Genomic DNA, 18,130 nt, shown 5'->3' with positions numbered 1-18,130 from the left:
AACTGTGGCCAAAACACTTTGAATTGTGTGAATTTGTTACCACACCTTGCCACCACATTTATAAAGTGTGCTCATTTGAAAACGTCTACAGAACCAAACCAAATCCAATGGATGATTTGCCTGAGTAAGTACTGCAGGATTGGATCCTAAGCATATGTACAAAATAAATCCCATTAAGAATCTCATTAACTATATTGTAAACTCTCTGGGGCAGTGTATCAGGCCAGAGTGGGAGGTCTTGAGCAACAGGAGATCTGGGGCAGACAAGGAATAGTGACAGACATTGAGAAACAAGGCTGAAGTATTCCATTGACTTCAGTGGGAGCTGGATTGCACCCATACCTAATTCCGCAGCCTTAGTATTAATCCTAATTTTATTCATAGGTTTTCAAAATCTATTATTACTGTATTTTGTTAGGGCCTCATGGCCTTGATCAGGGATCAGAGCCCATCATGCTAAGTGTTGCATAGCCCTGACATACAAACACAGTCCGTCCCTCAAAAAGTAAACCATCTTGATTTATGAGACGGTGCAACAGGTGAATGAATGAAACAAACAGATGGGGTTCTAGGGGAGGAGTTAACAATGATGAGCAGGAGATAATGAGCAAGTTCCTCATGGAAAGAGGTAGCCACAGCTCAACATCTGCCTAGCTATGATCAGCTGGCAGGATTTTGTGGGTATTACAACAGAAGTGAGTCTTACAGATGGATTTGAAGAAGGATAACGTAATATAGCATGCAAGAAGGGATATTAAATTGTAGATGAGACACATCACTATGAATCAAGGCTAGAGAATATTTCAGTACATTGCATGGGAGTGGGGAAATTACTTCAAGATGGTCCTTCAATAAAAACATTGCTTGTTTGACTGTGTGTGTATATGTATTTATTTGTAGTTTGGTCTTATACAAACTCCACACCAAAGAGCTCTCATCCAAACCTGTGTGTATGTATGTATGTATGACATGCGTAATTACACTGAAATGCACATACCATCATCTCAAGCCACAGACATACGAATAACAGGACAAATTCACCAGAGGTTCAGTAATTTGACCCAGTCATTTCTTTCAATAAATCCTTCAGATAACACAACTCTGAATATTGTTAGTAAAGATAAAATATTTGGTTCACCTAGCTAAATTAAAAAGAATTAAATAATATTTTAAAATTCAACCATTTTCTGATACATTAGTGCTGTCTGCTTATGATTTTGATTTGTTTGGATTATTTTCCAGGCTGAAATTTTAACGGGCATCCCAGTTGGCAACCCTGAAGATGCTGGGAAGGTTGGACTTGTGCTATTAGAAAGAGGCTGTAAGCTGGTAATTGTTACTTTGGGACCAGAAGGCTGCGTGATGATATCAGTGGAAGAGCCTATTCCAAAGCATATTCCTGCTGGGAAGGTCACGGCTGTGGACACTACGGTATGTTTTTGTGGTTTAATTGTCTTGCCTTGGAAAAGGCTACTTAAGCATTAAAGCAAAGCAGTGAGTAATCAACCAAATCCCTGGCGCTAGCACAAAGGCTAATTTATTATGTGAAACTGATACGTTGCTTCCAGCCTGTTATACATCAAATGCCAGTTCACTCAAGTTTTATAGGTTGTACTGTAAATATACTAAAGTTATTGTATACATTGATGATATCTTCATTTTCCTTCATCACTGGAGTTGGTATATTTCTCTCTCTTTTGCTCACTCCATTATGGATGAGGACAGTGGCATGAACAGCCCTGTTGTCACCACTGCACAATCATCTAATTCATCATCTCAAGAACTCGAATGACCCTGCATTTAGTGCAGTGGGAGAAAGCAGAGAGCCAAGGATTCTGCCCTTGGAAAAATGAACGAGGGTCTCTTCCTACACAAGTCTGAATTGCTCACACAAAGTCCCCTAGTTAGTCCAGCATAAATGGCATCAGCTTCCACAGAATATAGTGAAAAGGCACTAATAATATGATGTGTCAGCTCATTTTATGATGATAGGTAAGGATTAAAATGTCACTGACCAGGTATTATTTATAATTTTTAGGGTATATTTTCCTCTTCCTGCTCAAAATTAAATGTAGATTCCCCTATCTTAACAGAACATTAGGACTGCTAATTTAACCACAAATGAAAAGCAACAGTTAAAATTCTCATAGCAAAATTATATTGCCACATTGTGCAAACTGGGACATTTTGTGCTCAGTTACAGCTGATATAAATCCAAAGTATATCTGTTGACGTTACTGAGAGCAGAATTTGCCTCACTGTATGTACTAACTATACATTTAACTGACGGATGTAATAGAATACTATTACATATGTTCTGCTACAATAACCTATTATAGAAACACTTGGAGATTTGACCATCTGGTGCCTCACATATCTGAACTGTATTAATAATAATATCTAGTTTTTAATATGTTACTTTTATCAGTAGATTTCAAAGTGCTTTACAAAGGAGGTAAATTCCCCTTTGCACAGATGGAAAAAATGAAGGGACTTAGCCAGGGTCACTCAGCAGGCCAGTGGCAGAGCTGGAAATTAAATCCACTTCACCCAGAACTGAGGGTCATTATGACCAGATTTGCATTGTGATTTATTGATACAGTTTGCACAGATTGCTGATGGCCCTGTGTTTTAAGTGCCACAATAATGCCAACCCCAAGCATTCAAAAATAATGACATTGGCTTAAAATCATTAGATTTTTTTTTAAGTGTTCATTTCTTTTTATTTGCTTTTTGATTTCTGAGTCTTTAGTAGAGTCCACTCAAGTCACATTTGTAAGCTTTTCTCTGCAGCCGTGAGAACTAGAAAAAAAAAATTAACTGCAAGCTGACATTCTGATGCAGTCTCTTGATTCCAGAAAATGGGGCTTTAAGCAGCACACCAAATATTGCGAGATTCTTGATAAAATCATGAGACTTGGCAACTCTAGTACCAAGTCCTATAAGCCTGCTGTGAGCTGTAAGTGCTGGCAGCTGCTTGGACCTGTATCTACAGTAACACTGCCACCATTACAGCCACCAGTTCGCCACCAGTGGTAGCAGTGGTGAAAATTTTTGGCAATCTTTTTGTAGGCCCAGACAAAAAAGAATGTGGAGCTTAACAGAGTTCTCCTAGTGGTTTAGACAGGTCTCTCTCCCTTCCTCCCCCCATTAGCAAATCTCATCAAAGAGGCTAAGGATCAAGCAGATCATGGAATCTGAACTCTCCTCTCAATCCTAAAGATGGGCCCTCTAGGTCAGGATTGAAGCCCATTGGCAGAACAGCGGGAAAAGCTTGCACTGTCCTGTCATACCAGCTGTGTGGATAAATAGGCACATCAGTCTCCAGGGCTGAGAATCTGACATTTTTTCACCCACACTTTGTAAAGAAAATATAACCTGGTGGAATTTTTTGTCCCTAATTACTTTAATGGAGGCTTTACTAATGTATCTGATACATCCTACAACTGCTGGCAGATCTTTCCATCGATTCTATAATATATCTAGTGCATCAGTAGTGATTTAGAAGGAAGTTTTGCAAGAGTAGGGTGTTGTAAGGCCCAAATGTCTGTTTCTCCTGGTACAGTGACATACTGTAACAAACCTCTATCAACATGAATTACCTTTCTTTTCAGATTACTTGTTTGTGCTAACTTTGTATATAGGTTTATTTCAGGAACACAATATTAGGTGACCATCCAAAAATAATATCCAGTTTTTGTGTTTTGAGAAGAAAATAAAAATGTATACAGAGAAGCCATTTAATACTGGCTACTGAGCACACACATTAAGGTATCTTAGTTCAGGTGTTCTTAGAGGATCCATTATGTCTACTTAAAACAATATCTATGAAGTCTCCTTATCTATTTTTAGAAACAGCTATTTTTCAACTTACTTGAAATGACATTAAATACACAGAACTATATTAAAATAGCTTTAAAAGATAATGACCTTTGGTTTATATAGCTTTTTTTTTTTTTTTTCAGATGGGTACCAGAACATTTCATAAGCTTTACTAAAATTGTACAGATCTTTACATAGAAATAGATAACACATTATACCCTAGTGTATTGTGTGTGTATCTACATTATGTATTATATTGCCTTCTACTAAAATGCAGCCACATCTGAGATGGGATGCAAAGGTACACAGCAGCACTATATAAAAGTGTAAAACAGTGGTTCTCAACCTTTTCGGCTCGAGGGCCACAAATATCATTTTTACAACCCTGAAGGGCCACCAGTCTATCAACTCATAAAAAATGTATTGACATATACTACAGATCACTACATAATTAAAGTAAATGTGTTGATGCTACTGTGCTCATTTTTACATTCACTATTTTACACGTACAAATTACTCACAGTATGTCACACACTCACAGACAAAGCACTAGTGTAGATGAGTGACTGTCACTACACACTGAAGCACGTGGGCTGGCAGCTAAGTCACTGTGAGTGGTCTGCTCAGTGCAGGCCAAATCAGAAGGCACTGATTTTTAGAATCCTGCTACTCTCCTCAAGCATGGTAGATCCTGCTTCTCTGCTCCCCTGACCCCCACTGCAGCCAGGGAAGCCACTGCAGCGAGGAGGCTCCCTCCTTGCTGATCTCTCATCCCCCTGGTTGCAGCAGGGAAACCGCACGTGTCCTGTAGACCCGTGCGCACCACCTGGGTCCCTAGGAAGAGACTCCCTTCTGCCACCATGGAGATCAGTGCTCCCCTCCCTCTGGCTCCAGCAAGGGACTCCAGCAGTGTTCTGCTTAGGGACCCAGGCAGAGCACTTTGCCATGCTCCCTTCTGGAACCAAAGGAGGGCAGTGCTGATCTCCTGTCCTCTTGGGTGCAGCAAGGAGTCTGCACCAGTCTTGCAGCCCAGTGGCACCGCACTCCGCCTGGGTCCTTAGGCAGCAGCTCCGTTCTGCAGCCAGTGGGAGGGGAGTGGTGGGCCACTTTGAAAGACCCTGCGGGCCACCTTTGGCCCCCGGCCCATGGATTAGGAACCACTGGTGTAGAACAAGAACTGACGAGCCTCAGGCCAAATCTAGAAGTGATATAAATGGGATGTATCATTATGTTGAGCAACAGTATAACTTACTTTCTGAAAGCTAGACTGATCATGGTTATGACAGCCATTGCCAGTGTAAGCCAGGACATGAGATCCTGCTAGGAACATAAAAATTCTACCAAGGAGGAAGGTTAGGGTGGCACAAGGGGGCCACAACTTCATCTAGACTGGGGAGTGTATGGATTCAGTGCCGCAGTAGCAACAAAAAAGTCTCCCACTCTCCCCCATCATTTTATCTTTTTAAACCCTTCTTCTATTCCTCTCTCCCCCTCTCCCATACAATAATCCTGCCCTTTTCCTCCTTTATACCCAGCCTGTAAAGCAGGGGAAGTCAATTATTTTTTGTCAAGGTCCAATTTTCTTAGTCAGGGTTTAGTCAAGGTCCAGACTCCAGAGGAAATAATAATAAGAAATCCCAATAATGATAACTAAATAAAAAGATTCGGGATCCATTCAAAAGTGTTTGGTGGTCCAAATTTGGCCTGCAGTCCACCTATTGACCACCCTGCTGTAAAGTGTAATTTACCGAATCGTTTGCATCACCTCATTATTTTCCATTGAGACCGCCAAAGTATTTAGGTCAGGAGGATATAATTATATCCAAGCTGGAATATGGCCAGAACTGGGAGTACCACCCTTCCTTTTTATGAAAAGCATCATGGTATCTTTTAGGGCTGCATTTTTAGTAACCGCAGTTTGACTTCTAAATTTGCACTTTGCAATTTTCTATGCACAAAACCCCCCATTCTGGTACCTAGAATCAGATAGTTAGATGTCTCTGTCCCTGATTTACACATCCAAATACTGTGTGTGCATACAAATGGATGGGTTTGTGCACATACAATATTTACTGGCAAACTTATAGCCATTTTTCAAAAGCATGCCCATGATAATCACAAGAAGTCCAAGGTGGCTGTTTTATGTTAATCAAAACACAGCATCTCTAGCACCACTGTGCCCTTTGAGTACACCTACTGAATTTCCAGCACTACTTCCTGCACCACCAGGATTTTCCCCAGAGGTTTCCCTCCAAGCACTGACCAAACTCCACCCTGCTTTGAAATAAGAGCTGTGGAAATCACAGGTTGAGGTGACCTGTGTGATCATAAAAAGGGAATTCACTTACGAGTTAGGTTAAAATTACAGTTTTCCTCTGCTCAGTTATGCCTCACACTTGCAACTAACACTGAAATTCCATAGTTATCTAGGACAGATTATGGATGCTGTTTGTCATCATTCTGAATTTCCTGACCATAAATGTTGTTGTTTTTTTATAACAAGATGCAAAGGGAAAGTTCATTATTACAATGTGAATTTGTCACCAGATGTTTTACGTTCCAGTCATATTAAGTTTTTCTTCTAATTTTTGGTTACAGTTAATTAAATCTTGCCATAATTTGCACTATTGAAATGAAGTAAAGAGACTGCATTTAAAGAAATAAAAAGCACATTGAGAGTGCCTTTGTCCTGAACTTTGAAGTTGTCATGCACTTTATTTTTCTATTAAAAAAAAAAAGACTGACATAAGTAGATGGTTATGTCCTATTAGATACGCCCCAATATGCATAATTACAGTTGTCTGTAGTGTAATTGTTGTCTATTGAAGGCATTGTGGTCTACTGATTAGACCAGAGGACTGAATAAGGACTCCTGGATCTGCCACTGACTTGCTATATAAACTTGGATGAGTCATTTAGTGTCTCCGAGTCCCATTTTCACCATCTGTAAAATGGAGATGTTAATTTCTGTGTATTAAATATAGGAAGTCTATGGTAGAGGCGAGAACAGAACCTAAGAGTCTTTATTCCTAGAGTTGTCCCTTAACTTCAAAACCATTCTTCCACTCCTGGGATCTTACTGAGACTCTGAGCTTTTTCTCTTAGATTAGAAGTTGAGAGATCTTGTATATAGCAACTTTGTTTACACTAAAATGATTTGATTTAGACTTATCTCCTGATCTGGAGAATGCCCAAACCAGAAGAGTGAAGAGGACACTGAAATAAAGCTGTTGCATATAAATAAAGCAGAGAGCAGCCTTTTAATAACAGCAATTCTTTGTCTTCTGAATTTGTGGCCTAACGGCTGTGGTTCACAGGGATATAAATACAACACTCCATGCAATGACTAATTATTCAAAATTCTGTGCATCAGCAGAAGTGGAACTTGTGGTTGACTCTAATATTATCGAATTTCTTTGCTATTTAATAATCTCCCATAGCAGTACATTATTTAACATGCAGTTTGCACAAAGAACAGTGATTTTGTTTCAACTACCTCTCAACAAAATACAAATGCAGCTGCTAGTAAATGAAATATTTGGCAGACAATGTATTTGATGGAGACTTCTGTAACTTGTTAAGAGGAGAAAAATGTTATTGTGTGGTTAACCTTTTCCTACCAATAGCTGTAGCATGAGATGGGAAAGGGCACTGACCACAAAGGAGAGGTCCTGTTAATGAAGACCAGTAACTATCAGGAAAACAGCTTGGCCATCAGTAGGGTTTATTCACACATAAACACAAGAAAATTATGTACAGAGTTCCCATTAATGTCTCACAAGTCAATGGTGTATAATAGCTTCTTATTTAACGTGCATCCAAAATAAGTTAGCTAATAAATTTAGTTTCAGTCATAGCCCACTTTCTGACTTAGCCTTCTGCTTTTCCTGTCTTACTAATATGGAATCCATTGACTTTTGGAACAGAGAAACCATAAGGAATAAATTAATCTGCAAGACACTGCAATCAGCAATCTGCACTGTAAATCTATTTAAAGATGCACCCATTATTTTCTGAAGTTCAGATTAACTGTGAAAGGGCAGTTGACTGAATTCATTGCATGTGACTTGACTCACAGTTGAGTGTAGATGGGAATCTATTCGCTCATCATAGTTTCAGAGCCTTTAAATATACATCAGCATATATAGATGATCATTAAGAGTTTGAAAGATGGAATTCAACAGAAGTTATGAATACATTGCATCACTCTGGATCAGGAGCCGGAGGAGGAGGAGACGGAGAAATTATAATATCTTGTACTCTTCTGAATACTAGGATCTACAAGTACTTTGCAAAGTACTTAAGCCTCTGAGATTGGAAAGTTTTATTATCCCCATTTTACAGAGAGGAAAAATGAGGCACAAAATGTAATGTGACCAGCCTTTTGAAGATACTGGCCATCTTTGAAAATTGAGCCAAATAGGCCTGCCTTGCCCAAGGTCACAAAGAGAGACAGTGTAGCAAAGACAGAAATAAAGCCCAGGAGTACTGGATCTCTGGTACTAATCAACATGACCAAACAGAAGTAGGCTTGTACAATACAACTTGCAGCTTTGTTTTCCAATTGAGGAGTTGACAGACCACCCAGGCCTTGCTCTAGTCTTATTCTCAACCATCCAGCAATCTAATTAAATCCTTCTCCATTCCTTTCTGTAATGGGAAGAGAGCCTACAGCCCTGTATAGTCTCTTTCCAGATGGAAATGCATAATTTAACAGATACAGATGACAGAGAAGTGGGCTGTAAGCAGCATAAATGGCACTAAATTACAATGGGTGCTTAATAAAACTGTAGAACAGACAATGTTAAAACCAATATTGAGACTTCTCCTTCTAAGAGTTAATGCCCCATACCTAAAACATCATAGGGAACTTGATTTTCTGTTTCATATACTGTAGTGTGCAGGGAATTAACTGGCTCTCTTGCCCAGAAGATCCAAGTATTGGAGTATGTTCTCCCTCCTGTTTCTTTTCTGAGCACCTCATGGCTTTATTTTAGGTATTTATTTGGCCTCCATCACTGTAATAACTGAGCAATTCATAATCTTTAAAACATCTATTCTCAAAAACTCCCTGTGAGGTAAGTAGGAAGAGCAGTTCTATTATCCCCATTTTACAGATGGAGAACTAAGGCACAGAGAGATTGTGACTTGCCTAGGGTTGCCCAGAAAGTCTGTGACAGAGCAGGAATTTAAACCGAAGGCTTTCAAGTCCCAGACTAGAGCCCTGAGGTTTGGACCATGTTTCTGCTCAAAGGCAAATAGCATTGAATGAGGAATGGTTCAAAGATTTCACCATCACATTGTTCTGGTTATGGTAGGATGTACCTCAGATAGTCTTGTCTACATTAGAGAATGGCACCATTGCAACTTACAATGGTTCAAATGACCTGTTGTAATGTGTCCAACAATGCAGTCAGGCCACACCAGCCTTCCTGTTCCAGGTGCACAACTGTGCTCTGTATCTATATGAAGCAGTCTCTCAAACCATTGTAGTGCCAGTGTACTGTGGGCACCTATCCCACAGATCCCCAAAGCAGGGGATTGTGGGAATAGTAATGTGAACTCCATATATTTTTCATTGTATGATCCAATGTATTTTTATAAATGAAACATATACAGTATGTATATGAGAGACGATCATTCCATGATTGTGAGGGCCGGACAGGTCTGAGAAGATTGATCTATTTGCATTGCACCTTCTAAAACAAAAGAACGTATATGCATTAAAGTATAACAATTGTAGGAGCTCAAAACAAGAAAGCAATTGGTTGTAGAAGAGTTGCTATGAAGTGCACACAGTACTCACAGAAGGGGTTGCAGAGGCTTTATGGCTCTGTGCTGGGAGAACCAACTGCAGCGATGCAGCAGCAATACTATTTCTTTCTCTGCTAGATACAATGGTAGTGAGCCTCGTTTCGAGCAAATGTAATTGTAGGAATGCTGGCAGCACCTGTGCATGTATCCAAGCATTTTTGAGTGTGGACATGAGGTGTGTCACCACAGTGGCAGGGATGTGCCACATCAAAAGCCCATAGCCTAGACAAGGCTTATGAGATCAGGGGCTGACATGAGATTCTGTGCTATGCCTCCAGAAGGTGCAGCTCAAGGGAAGGTGAGGACAAAGGTGTCTTTATGCTACGTTTGCGCTCTCCCAATTCTGGGCTGCTCTAAAAGCTGCAATAGCCAAGTGTAATTGCTCTGGGATCTGCTGTAAGTTATGGCCTTCCCAGGGCTGCATATGGCTTGCAGCATAAGCCAAAATGGCCATAGAAGCATGGATACATCACCATCCTTGACATACTCCTTTCCCCAGCACACCCTCTATACCTCTGGCAGCCCACAGTGCCTGCCCTAAGATGATTCTCCCCTAGGAATAATCCACCCTGGGTATCTCTCTTACACTGTGTCAGCAGAAGGTACAGCACCCCCAGGATAGGCGCACAGCACAGCAACAGTAGCATATGGATCACTGCACTCTGGGATGTACTACTGCACAGAGTTGGGAGGAAGGAAGACCAGCCAAACCAGTGTGCAGTCACAACAGCCTGTGTAAGCTCCTGCTGCTAAGAATAGCCACTTCAAGGTGGCACTCCCTGTGAACCAAGAACTTCACTTCCCAATGCTGTTTTCTGACCTGAGCAGCAGAAAAGGCTGAAGTTAAAAATGTGAGCCACTGTGCTGCAAAGTATTCTTGGCCAAGCTAATAAACTACTATTTTTTAATTTTGTATTTTAGTTATCCTATAAATGTCAAGAGACTCCTTCCCTCCTTCTTTAAAGTGAATTGAAATCTGGTTAAAAGTGCTGGATTCACTTCCTGGGAGACTGGAGTCTTCTCTACATAGAATCAGATACAGCAGAGTCAGTAGCAAGATATATCCACTCCTTTCCCCTGCTTCTGAATATCTCAGTCTTGACCCAACAAGGAGAAGGATAGGTCAGGCTCCAAGGCCTCTCATCTCTTTGCTGAGATTGCCAGTTGCAAAAATGTTGAAACTGAACTGAAATCTAATTTCCCTTCTGCCTCCCCCAAACACATTTTCCACTGGTAACTAGTTTTAGTCACCACAGAAACCAAACAAGCTTTGAATTTGATTTATGATATTGCATAATAACTGTTTTAAAATAACAAGAAAAGAGAAATGAGAATGATGTGGAAATCAGGATTATTGCTCTTGCGAACTCTTAGTTAAAAAACAAGGAAAAGGCCAAGAGTTTGTTTTCTTGTCAAGAGTGAAAGGGTTAATGCATCAGCCTGTCCCCTGGACAGAAGGTGCTTTGTAGCCTCGTTTGGGTTTAGGCAAATAAAAGGAAGTTCAAAACATAACAACAAGTTTGGGTGAATAATGGCAGTAACCTGTGAGAATGGATATTTAGGGCCAGTTTGTGGTTGCACATAATGATTTTGTCACATTCCTCAGGGATTTGTTTAGAATTTTTTTAAAAATCAGCAGTCGTAGCACAACCGAGATATGGAAAAGCAGATTCCAGCCTCTCGCCGTGATATTTGCCAGCTGTCCAAATGTTTAGGGGGTGGATTATTTATTCTTTAAAAACAAAGAGTTGGACAGAAGTACAAGGGTAAGATGAAAAAGGTCTGTGAAGGTTTGTGCCCTGCTTACTGAAGCCTGTGACTTTTTTACAGAGTTAGAAGGGTATCCTGGCATTGGACAAAGTAGCCCATTTTATAGGCAGTTGTATCCTGCAAGCAGCAACTTTCCAATCAGGGGAAGTACCTCTGTGCTGACTTGTTGTCCTCTCTCACTATCTCAGTCATTCACACCCAGTAGACTCGTTGGGTTTGTTTAAATACATTTTTAATTTACCAGATCTCCATGTGCAGTAGTGCTGTGGGGTAAAGTAACGAGCACAAATACAGCAACTTTCCACTGACTGACAGAGCAAAGCACTATGGTAAGGAAGCCCTGCCAAACCATGCGTTCTACAGCAGGGATTCTCAACCTTTTTCATACTGTGACTGCACACTTAGCTGATCCTCTCCAGATCTGCCCTGGAACTGCTTGTGCCCATTTCCACTGAGCTTCCAAGAAGTTACCGTGGGATCAAAACACATGTATATGGTGTACTCCTGGCATCTCCGGACGATCTGGTTGGAAGGGACTGACCAGATCTCCTTCAACGGAAAACAATAAATGGGGGAATGAAAACCTCTGTACCCTTATGAGTTCTGGCGACAGGATTGATTCAGGAGAACAATGTTATATAGTAGAAGAGCAGTTATGTTCTATACATCAGATGTTGCTGAATCAAGCAGAGAGAAGATTCAACAAGAATGCTCATGAGAATGGTTAAACCAGCTCATCAGGAAAAAAAATGAAAAGAGCAGACGAGACAACACCCCCACAAAGAACTCAAAGACAAAAACTACCAAAGCTTTTCCAGAATATGTAATCTCCAGAGGTAGCAGGGAGCAGTGGCCAGCTAACAAAGGCTAGATACTGTGGTTTTAGAAGAGGCATTCATGCATATGGAGTTTTACTGCAAAAATGCTCTTTTGATGAATTCCAGGCCACGTGACAGCTGTGTGTCATTGGCAGACTGTAGTGTCACCAAGAGTCATTTTGCATTTTCAGTTTGAGAGAGAAAAAACAAATGTGGCTACTGAAATATTACAAGCACGCAATCTTCCTCCCTCATGGATCATTTTTGGTGCCTGCATGTTTCTCCCCTCCCCTCCATAAAACTATTTTTATTTTAAAAGACAGACAAGAATGAAACCAAAAAGCACAAAAACCAGCTTCTTAAACAAGAACTTAATTTCAAATACAGGCATAGTTGCATTGTATGCATACTGTGCTGCATTTCTGTCATTATGAAGTTATAACATTAGTATTAACATCACTATAAAGAAGGACCCTATTTCATGGAAACGACCCAGACTTTCATCCACTTAAAATGTGATTCTTTTTTTTAATTAAGAAAGCCAAGATCACTTCCTGTACCAAACCATTGTATTAGGGTGCTTTGTTCTGTTAAATACTTTGGTTTAGATGTGATCTGTTTGTTTGTTTTTTTTTTAAAATACCCCCATGTTCCATAACATCGTCATTAACTTAAAGTCCCTGAACAGCATTTCACATCACCACAAAGAAGCAAAATTCAGGAAATCAACAGCCTATGTCAGTATTTCCCTATTCTCAAAGACTGATCCAACGTCATCACGTAACCAAATCTTCTCTAAGGCCCCCCTCCCTAAACTCAAATGTGCAACCAAACCTACAACCTGAACCCTAGAGACCTGTCATAAGAATATGGTGCTTTGTGTGCATCCACATCACAGGCCAGATCCTCTGGTTTGGCCAACCTGTACTTAGCGCAGGACTAAAGGCTAGTTCAGCTCCTGGCACAATTTAAAGGAGCCTCAGGGGATCACTAGAGGAAGTGGCATATAGAGTAGCAGCGCTAGCTCTCCCCTGCTTGGCGAATTCCCTTTTACAAGGGGAATCCACCAGTAGCTGGATCTGCAGGGTTTCCCCTTGCTTTGTGCTGCCAGAATGGTGCGGAGCAACCTAGAGAGAGGCTGGAGTCTGGCTCCATTTGTTTGGAAGTATTTTCTGAAATGGGAATTGTAAATGAATGTGTAGGTGTGCGCATTATTAGAAAGAAATAACAGTGTATGGCAAAAATGATGAAGATGAAATACTTCTCAAAGAAGTGAGATGAGTAAAGTTGTTGGTAGAGGCGAGAGTCTGGTTGTGTCTTATAGAGGTTTTTGTGACTAAAGCTTGTGAGGTGTTATGAGAAAATTCTGCATAGAAGATGTTATATAGAGAGCCAGGCTGAACTAAAACTCTAGATCTGTATACCCTCAAACTTTGGGGAAGTTTGGATTTAGATCCACAACTAGTCTCTATCCCTGTAGTAGGCGGAACCAAAACCCCACCTGAACATTCTTATATTTTGCATGTCAGGGCCATCCTCATCATCATTGTCACTGATGCCTACCTGCCACCCCAAACCATCTGGAGCACGCTGGCACACGCCTTCCTCAGCTGCCTCCAAGGGCTCCAATACGACCAGCAGCTCTTTTATCTCCATCCGAGAGGTCTTCCGCAAGACCTTACTGAGCTGCCGGTTTTCTACCAGGACCTCCTGTGGACCTGGAGGCTGGTTTTGGCAACCAGGTCCCTGGCAGCCGCTGAGGGGGTGGATTGTCTTGTGAAGCCCCTGCTACACAATCCTTAACTTGGTGTGCAGGTGGCGGAGTCCCCCTTGTTGTGAAGGAGGTTGGGCCTGGCAGGATTCATCAGGATCAGAGACCACCTGGGCTACAATCAGGGGGACTGGGTGGACCCCAGGCACTAGGTCGGCGCATGGAGGTCTCCATGGCGCATACGCCAGGAGGGCAGGGCAGCCTTACTGCCCATCTCTCAGGTTTACCCCCTAGCCCTCCGGATCTTTTCATCAGGACCCTGCCCTGTGAGCTGCCCCCCAGCTGCCCCCTTTGCATGCACAAAGCTGGCTGCAAGACTTGCAGCTGGTTCGTTTCCCAGTCGTGCTGAGGGCACATCTGCATACGCTCGTGCTTCACACTCTCCATTTCCTCACCCTCATGTCCCGCCCTGACACTAAGTGGTGGAACTTTTTGCCATCTGTTGAGGGTGAGGAACCCAAGTGGGCCAGCCTCTATTCCACCCTGGTCCCATGGCCCTCCAGGGATATTAGCTGGCGGCTCCCTTATGGAGCCGTGAGCACAGGCATGCACTGGGTGGGTTCCCTCCCCTCCCTGATACCCGCCCTTTCTGCGGCATGACGGAGACCCTGGCATTCATCTATTTGGAGTGCACCAGGTTGCAGCCCCTTTTCTGGCTCCTCCAGAACCTTCTCCTATGATTCTGGATGCACCTCTCTCCACATTTTCTGATAATGCACACCTCATCCGTGGCTCCACAAAGTCGTGGGACCTGCTCGTCAACCTCCTCCTAGTCAAAGTGGATGTCTATAACACCAGGGCGAGGATGTTGGCTGAGGGGTTGCTCTGCAACTGTGGGGCCTACTTCTGTTCCTCCCGCCATTCACACATTCAGGCAGAGTTCCTCTGGGTCGTATCCTCTGGGACCCTAGATACCTTTGAGGAGAAGTGGGCACTGTCCAGGGCTCTCTGCTTGGTGTCCCCTTCAGGTTCCCTACATTTGACTCTTTGACCCCAACATCTGTTCCTGTTTTTTCATTAGTTCATTAGACCCCCATACTTGGTTTAGTCTCGGGCTCAGTAGCTCCTCCTTTTAGGCTGGGGGAGGGGCCTTCAGCCACTTCCCAGAACCCAATAGGACCCCAAGTCCTTTTATGTACATCATTCAACAAGCTGCTCTTCCCAAGATCTCTGCTGAAGGACATTTCTGTTGGGCTGAAGCTTGCTGAGAAGTATGCTGCACTGTCTTTGTGTGTTCTTAAGGTTTGTACATTCACCTCAGCCAGGAAGAAGTTTTTTTCCATCTGTTTTTATTTTTTTATTTCGCTGTTAGGTACATGAACTTTCAGATTAAGTGAAAGTGAGACTACAGATCATAATTCAAGTGTGAAAATAATGAAGTGGCAGATATCAAAAGAAAGGCTAATTGTTGGTTAAACTAAAAACCTACCCAGCAACGTATCCTAAAGTGAAACGTTCCCCACCAAAATACCCTATACCCACTGTACCAGGATTGGAACCAAATTAGTGGTGAATTGTTTGAGCTGAAAGGAGAATTTCATAGACTCAGCAAGATAAATCCTTGTCCTGAGAGCTAAGATTCAGTGATTCAGCATACTCACACCACTGAGTAACAGAGACATTTATCACCTTTTATTAATGCTATTTTGAGCTGAAGGGAGTTCATATGAGCATCAACACTCTGGGGACTCCTTTGGTGTGTCAGAAAATAGAGGATTCCTTGCAGATTGACACCGCCTTAGCTTTCAGTTGTTGCTGCATAAGGAAGATTAAATAACTTGTAAAGTGTCTAACCATTTCTCTTTGGCCTCCTTTTTTCTGAGTTGAATGACAGTTCAGATTACTACATAATAGAATGGAGCTTTTCTTTGTAGATGATGAACATTTGCTGGTTTTATCAATGTGGGCTGAGACAATGTTACCCCCACACAAATGCTTTGGATTACTTTTCTTGCAAACTAAGAGGCAGGAACTCCTTCGTTCTGATTCTGACTGATGTCCTGCTGGAGCTTTGGGCAATTCATTTAGGTATAAATTTTCAAGCGTGCAGTAATTTTGTACAGCTCATTTTTTGGGTTCCCAGCTTGGGTCTGATTTTCAGAAGTGCTGAGAACCCACAACTGCTGTTGAATCACTGGGAGCTGTGGATTCTCAACATCTTTGAAAATCGGGTCATAGGTGTCTTGTGTTGGACATTCAAAATGTAGGTCTTAAGTTCTGTATCTGTTTCCCATCCTGTGAAATGGGGACAGTAAGTTACCTACCTCCCAGACAGCTGTGTAAGGGCTTCAAAAATGTAAAGCATTATGTAATTACCAAGTGTTGTTAGACCTCAGACCTCTTAGTTTCTTTGAATGTGCCTTTTAGATTTATGTATAAAAGAAAAAATGCCTGAGGTTGTGATTGTTGTATATGTCTTTTAAGTTACTTTCCAACATCCACCACAAACCAGACAACTCTCCAGAGGAATTCACGTCTCTATTATGCTGGTCTTTGATCTTGTTAGAATTGGTGAATAACTTTGTCTCATAAGATGTTTCAAGAAGAAAAGAAATCATGTACACAGTAGTCCTGTATTAAGATACTCATCTCTCAAGAATGCAGGGGTTAATGGTCAGAGCCAATTTATCACTGCTAATGAACCATCAGGAAATCTGTCAGGAAGTGGGTACAAATTCCTGAATGCTGATGCAAAGCATCATGTGGTGTGTTTTGTTTCTGATGTTTCCCAACCGAGGATCTGTAGTGGACATACCTGAGCTTACGAACATGTTCTTCAGAGACATTAAGGCCCAGATTATGTGCTGCTGTTGCTCAGCTGCAGTTGGGAACAAGAAGCTTCCCTCTTTGCAAGGTTATACAAGGACCACACACAAAAGCAGTGCAGGAAAGGCAGGGACTGTTCCTTCCTGTTGCTGCCTCTGGGGAACAGGTATCTGAAAAAGAGACAGGAAGGAGGCTTGGCCATTACCCCTCTGTCCCATGGAGAACCGGCGGAGGCTGGCTGACACAGACTGTGCATGAACATGGAACAGCTGGCAGCAAGGGTCTCTGATGCTCAATGGGTAGGATACACAAAGGTGCTTAGGTGCCTAACTCCCATTGATTTCAGTATGGTGCCTAAATGCCTGTTTGAATCCTACCCAATATCCCTGGTGCTTCTCCTGGGACTGTGTGGCTCTGCTGCGGCCTGTGGTGTAAAAGCCCCAATTCCAGCTCTAAGGGGGCCTTAGGGCTGACATTCAGCATTTGTGTTAAGTTTTTTAATCAAACAGCGCCGGAAAGTTCTGTCAATGACATTTTGACGTTCCATTAAATACTTGTTTTGTTCTGGACTAATGTCTATAGAAACCCCATGCACAGTTCTGGCACTGCAGGAGTAACAACTTATGGCATTAATGGAAAGTCACTGTTTCAAATACTTAGGATTTCCAAAGTTCAGAACTAAAGGCCTGAGCCTGTAAGCAGACCCCTGCCCCAGTGCCAAGCCTCAGTGACTTGCCTGGGGCTCACCTCCCTGGGAGGCACAGGGATCCACCTGAACAGCCCTCCATGCAGGACTGAGCATTGTTCTAAGATGGCAGAAGCACTTTCCCTCGCTGAGCGTTAAACATGGATTCGTTTTCAGATGGATAATACCCCCATTCTCAGTCACCTGCGTGCCCATGGTGATCTACAGGCCTCTGCATATTGAAATGGGTGGAAAAAACTCTCTCTCTTGCACAGTCTGATAAATGGGGGGAAAGGGAGTCCGGGCAAGGGATAAATCAGCAAGATTTCCCAATAAACTGCCCTCCATCACAATGAAGACAAGCTTGGGCCATTTCAACCAAAAGGGAGGCTTTGGGCTGATTTTGCCATTCTTACTCTTCCTGAGTAGGACCTTGCTCCGTGAAGAGTCCCACTAAAATCATTGGGACCATAGAGGAGTGAGGTACCTCTCGCTGCGAGGATAGCTGAATTGGGCCCTAAGAATGGAAGTGCCTCTTCACCATAGCCATAATGGACCTTTACTAACTTTGCACCAATCCACATAGCCCATATTTCTCTCCAAAAATCCGTAGACTTCCCCCACTTCTAAGAAGCGACTGAACAACAGCATTGGTGTAGTATGTCTCATTACTCGGGGCTAGAT

General features: G+C 42.2%; 1 protein-coding gene across 4 annotated transcripts in view; it reads left to right on the top strand.

The window, feature by feature from the left end:
* The window catches only part of RBKS (ribokinase), a 108,866-nt gene that overhangs the window by 82,682 nt on the left and 8,054 nt on the right, over positions 1-18,130 (top strand). For 3 of the 4 annotated variants that reach the window (XM_067564792.1, XM_067564789.1, XM_067564788.1), the window contains one exon: positions 1,243-1,431. In XM_067564792.1, the coding sequence (XP_067420893.1) occupies positions 1,243-1,431 (189 nt within the window). Of the gene's footprint in view, positions 1-1,242; positions 1,432-3,965; positions 4,555-18,130 lie in introns of those variants that run through there. The other variant, XM_067564790.1, reaches the window with a different exon arrangement.

The sequence above is a fragment of the Emydura macquarii genome, unplaced genomic scaffold (assembly GCF_026122565.2).
Source record: "Emydura macquarii macquarii isolate MOO-44397 ecotype Brisbane River unplaced genomic scaffold, CSIRO-AGI_Emac_v2 contig_2676, whole genome shotgun sequence".
Classification (NCBI taxonomy): domain Eukaryota; kingdom Metazoa; phylum Chordata; order Testudines; family Chelidae; genus Emydura; species Emydura macquarii.
Note: the sequence above shows the minus strand (reverse complement) of the source record. Positions and strands in the feature narration are given on the sequence as shown.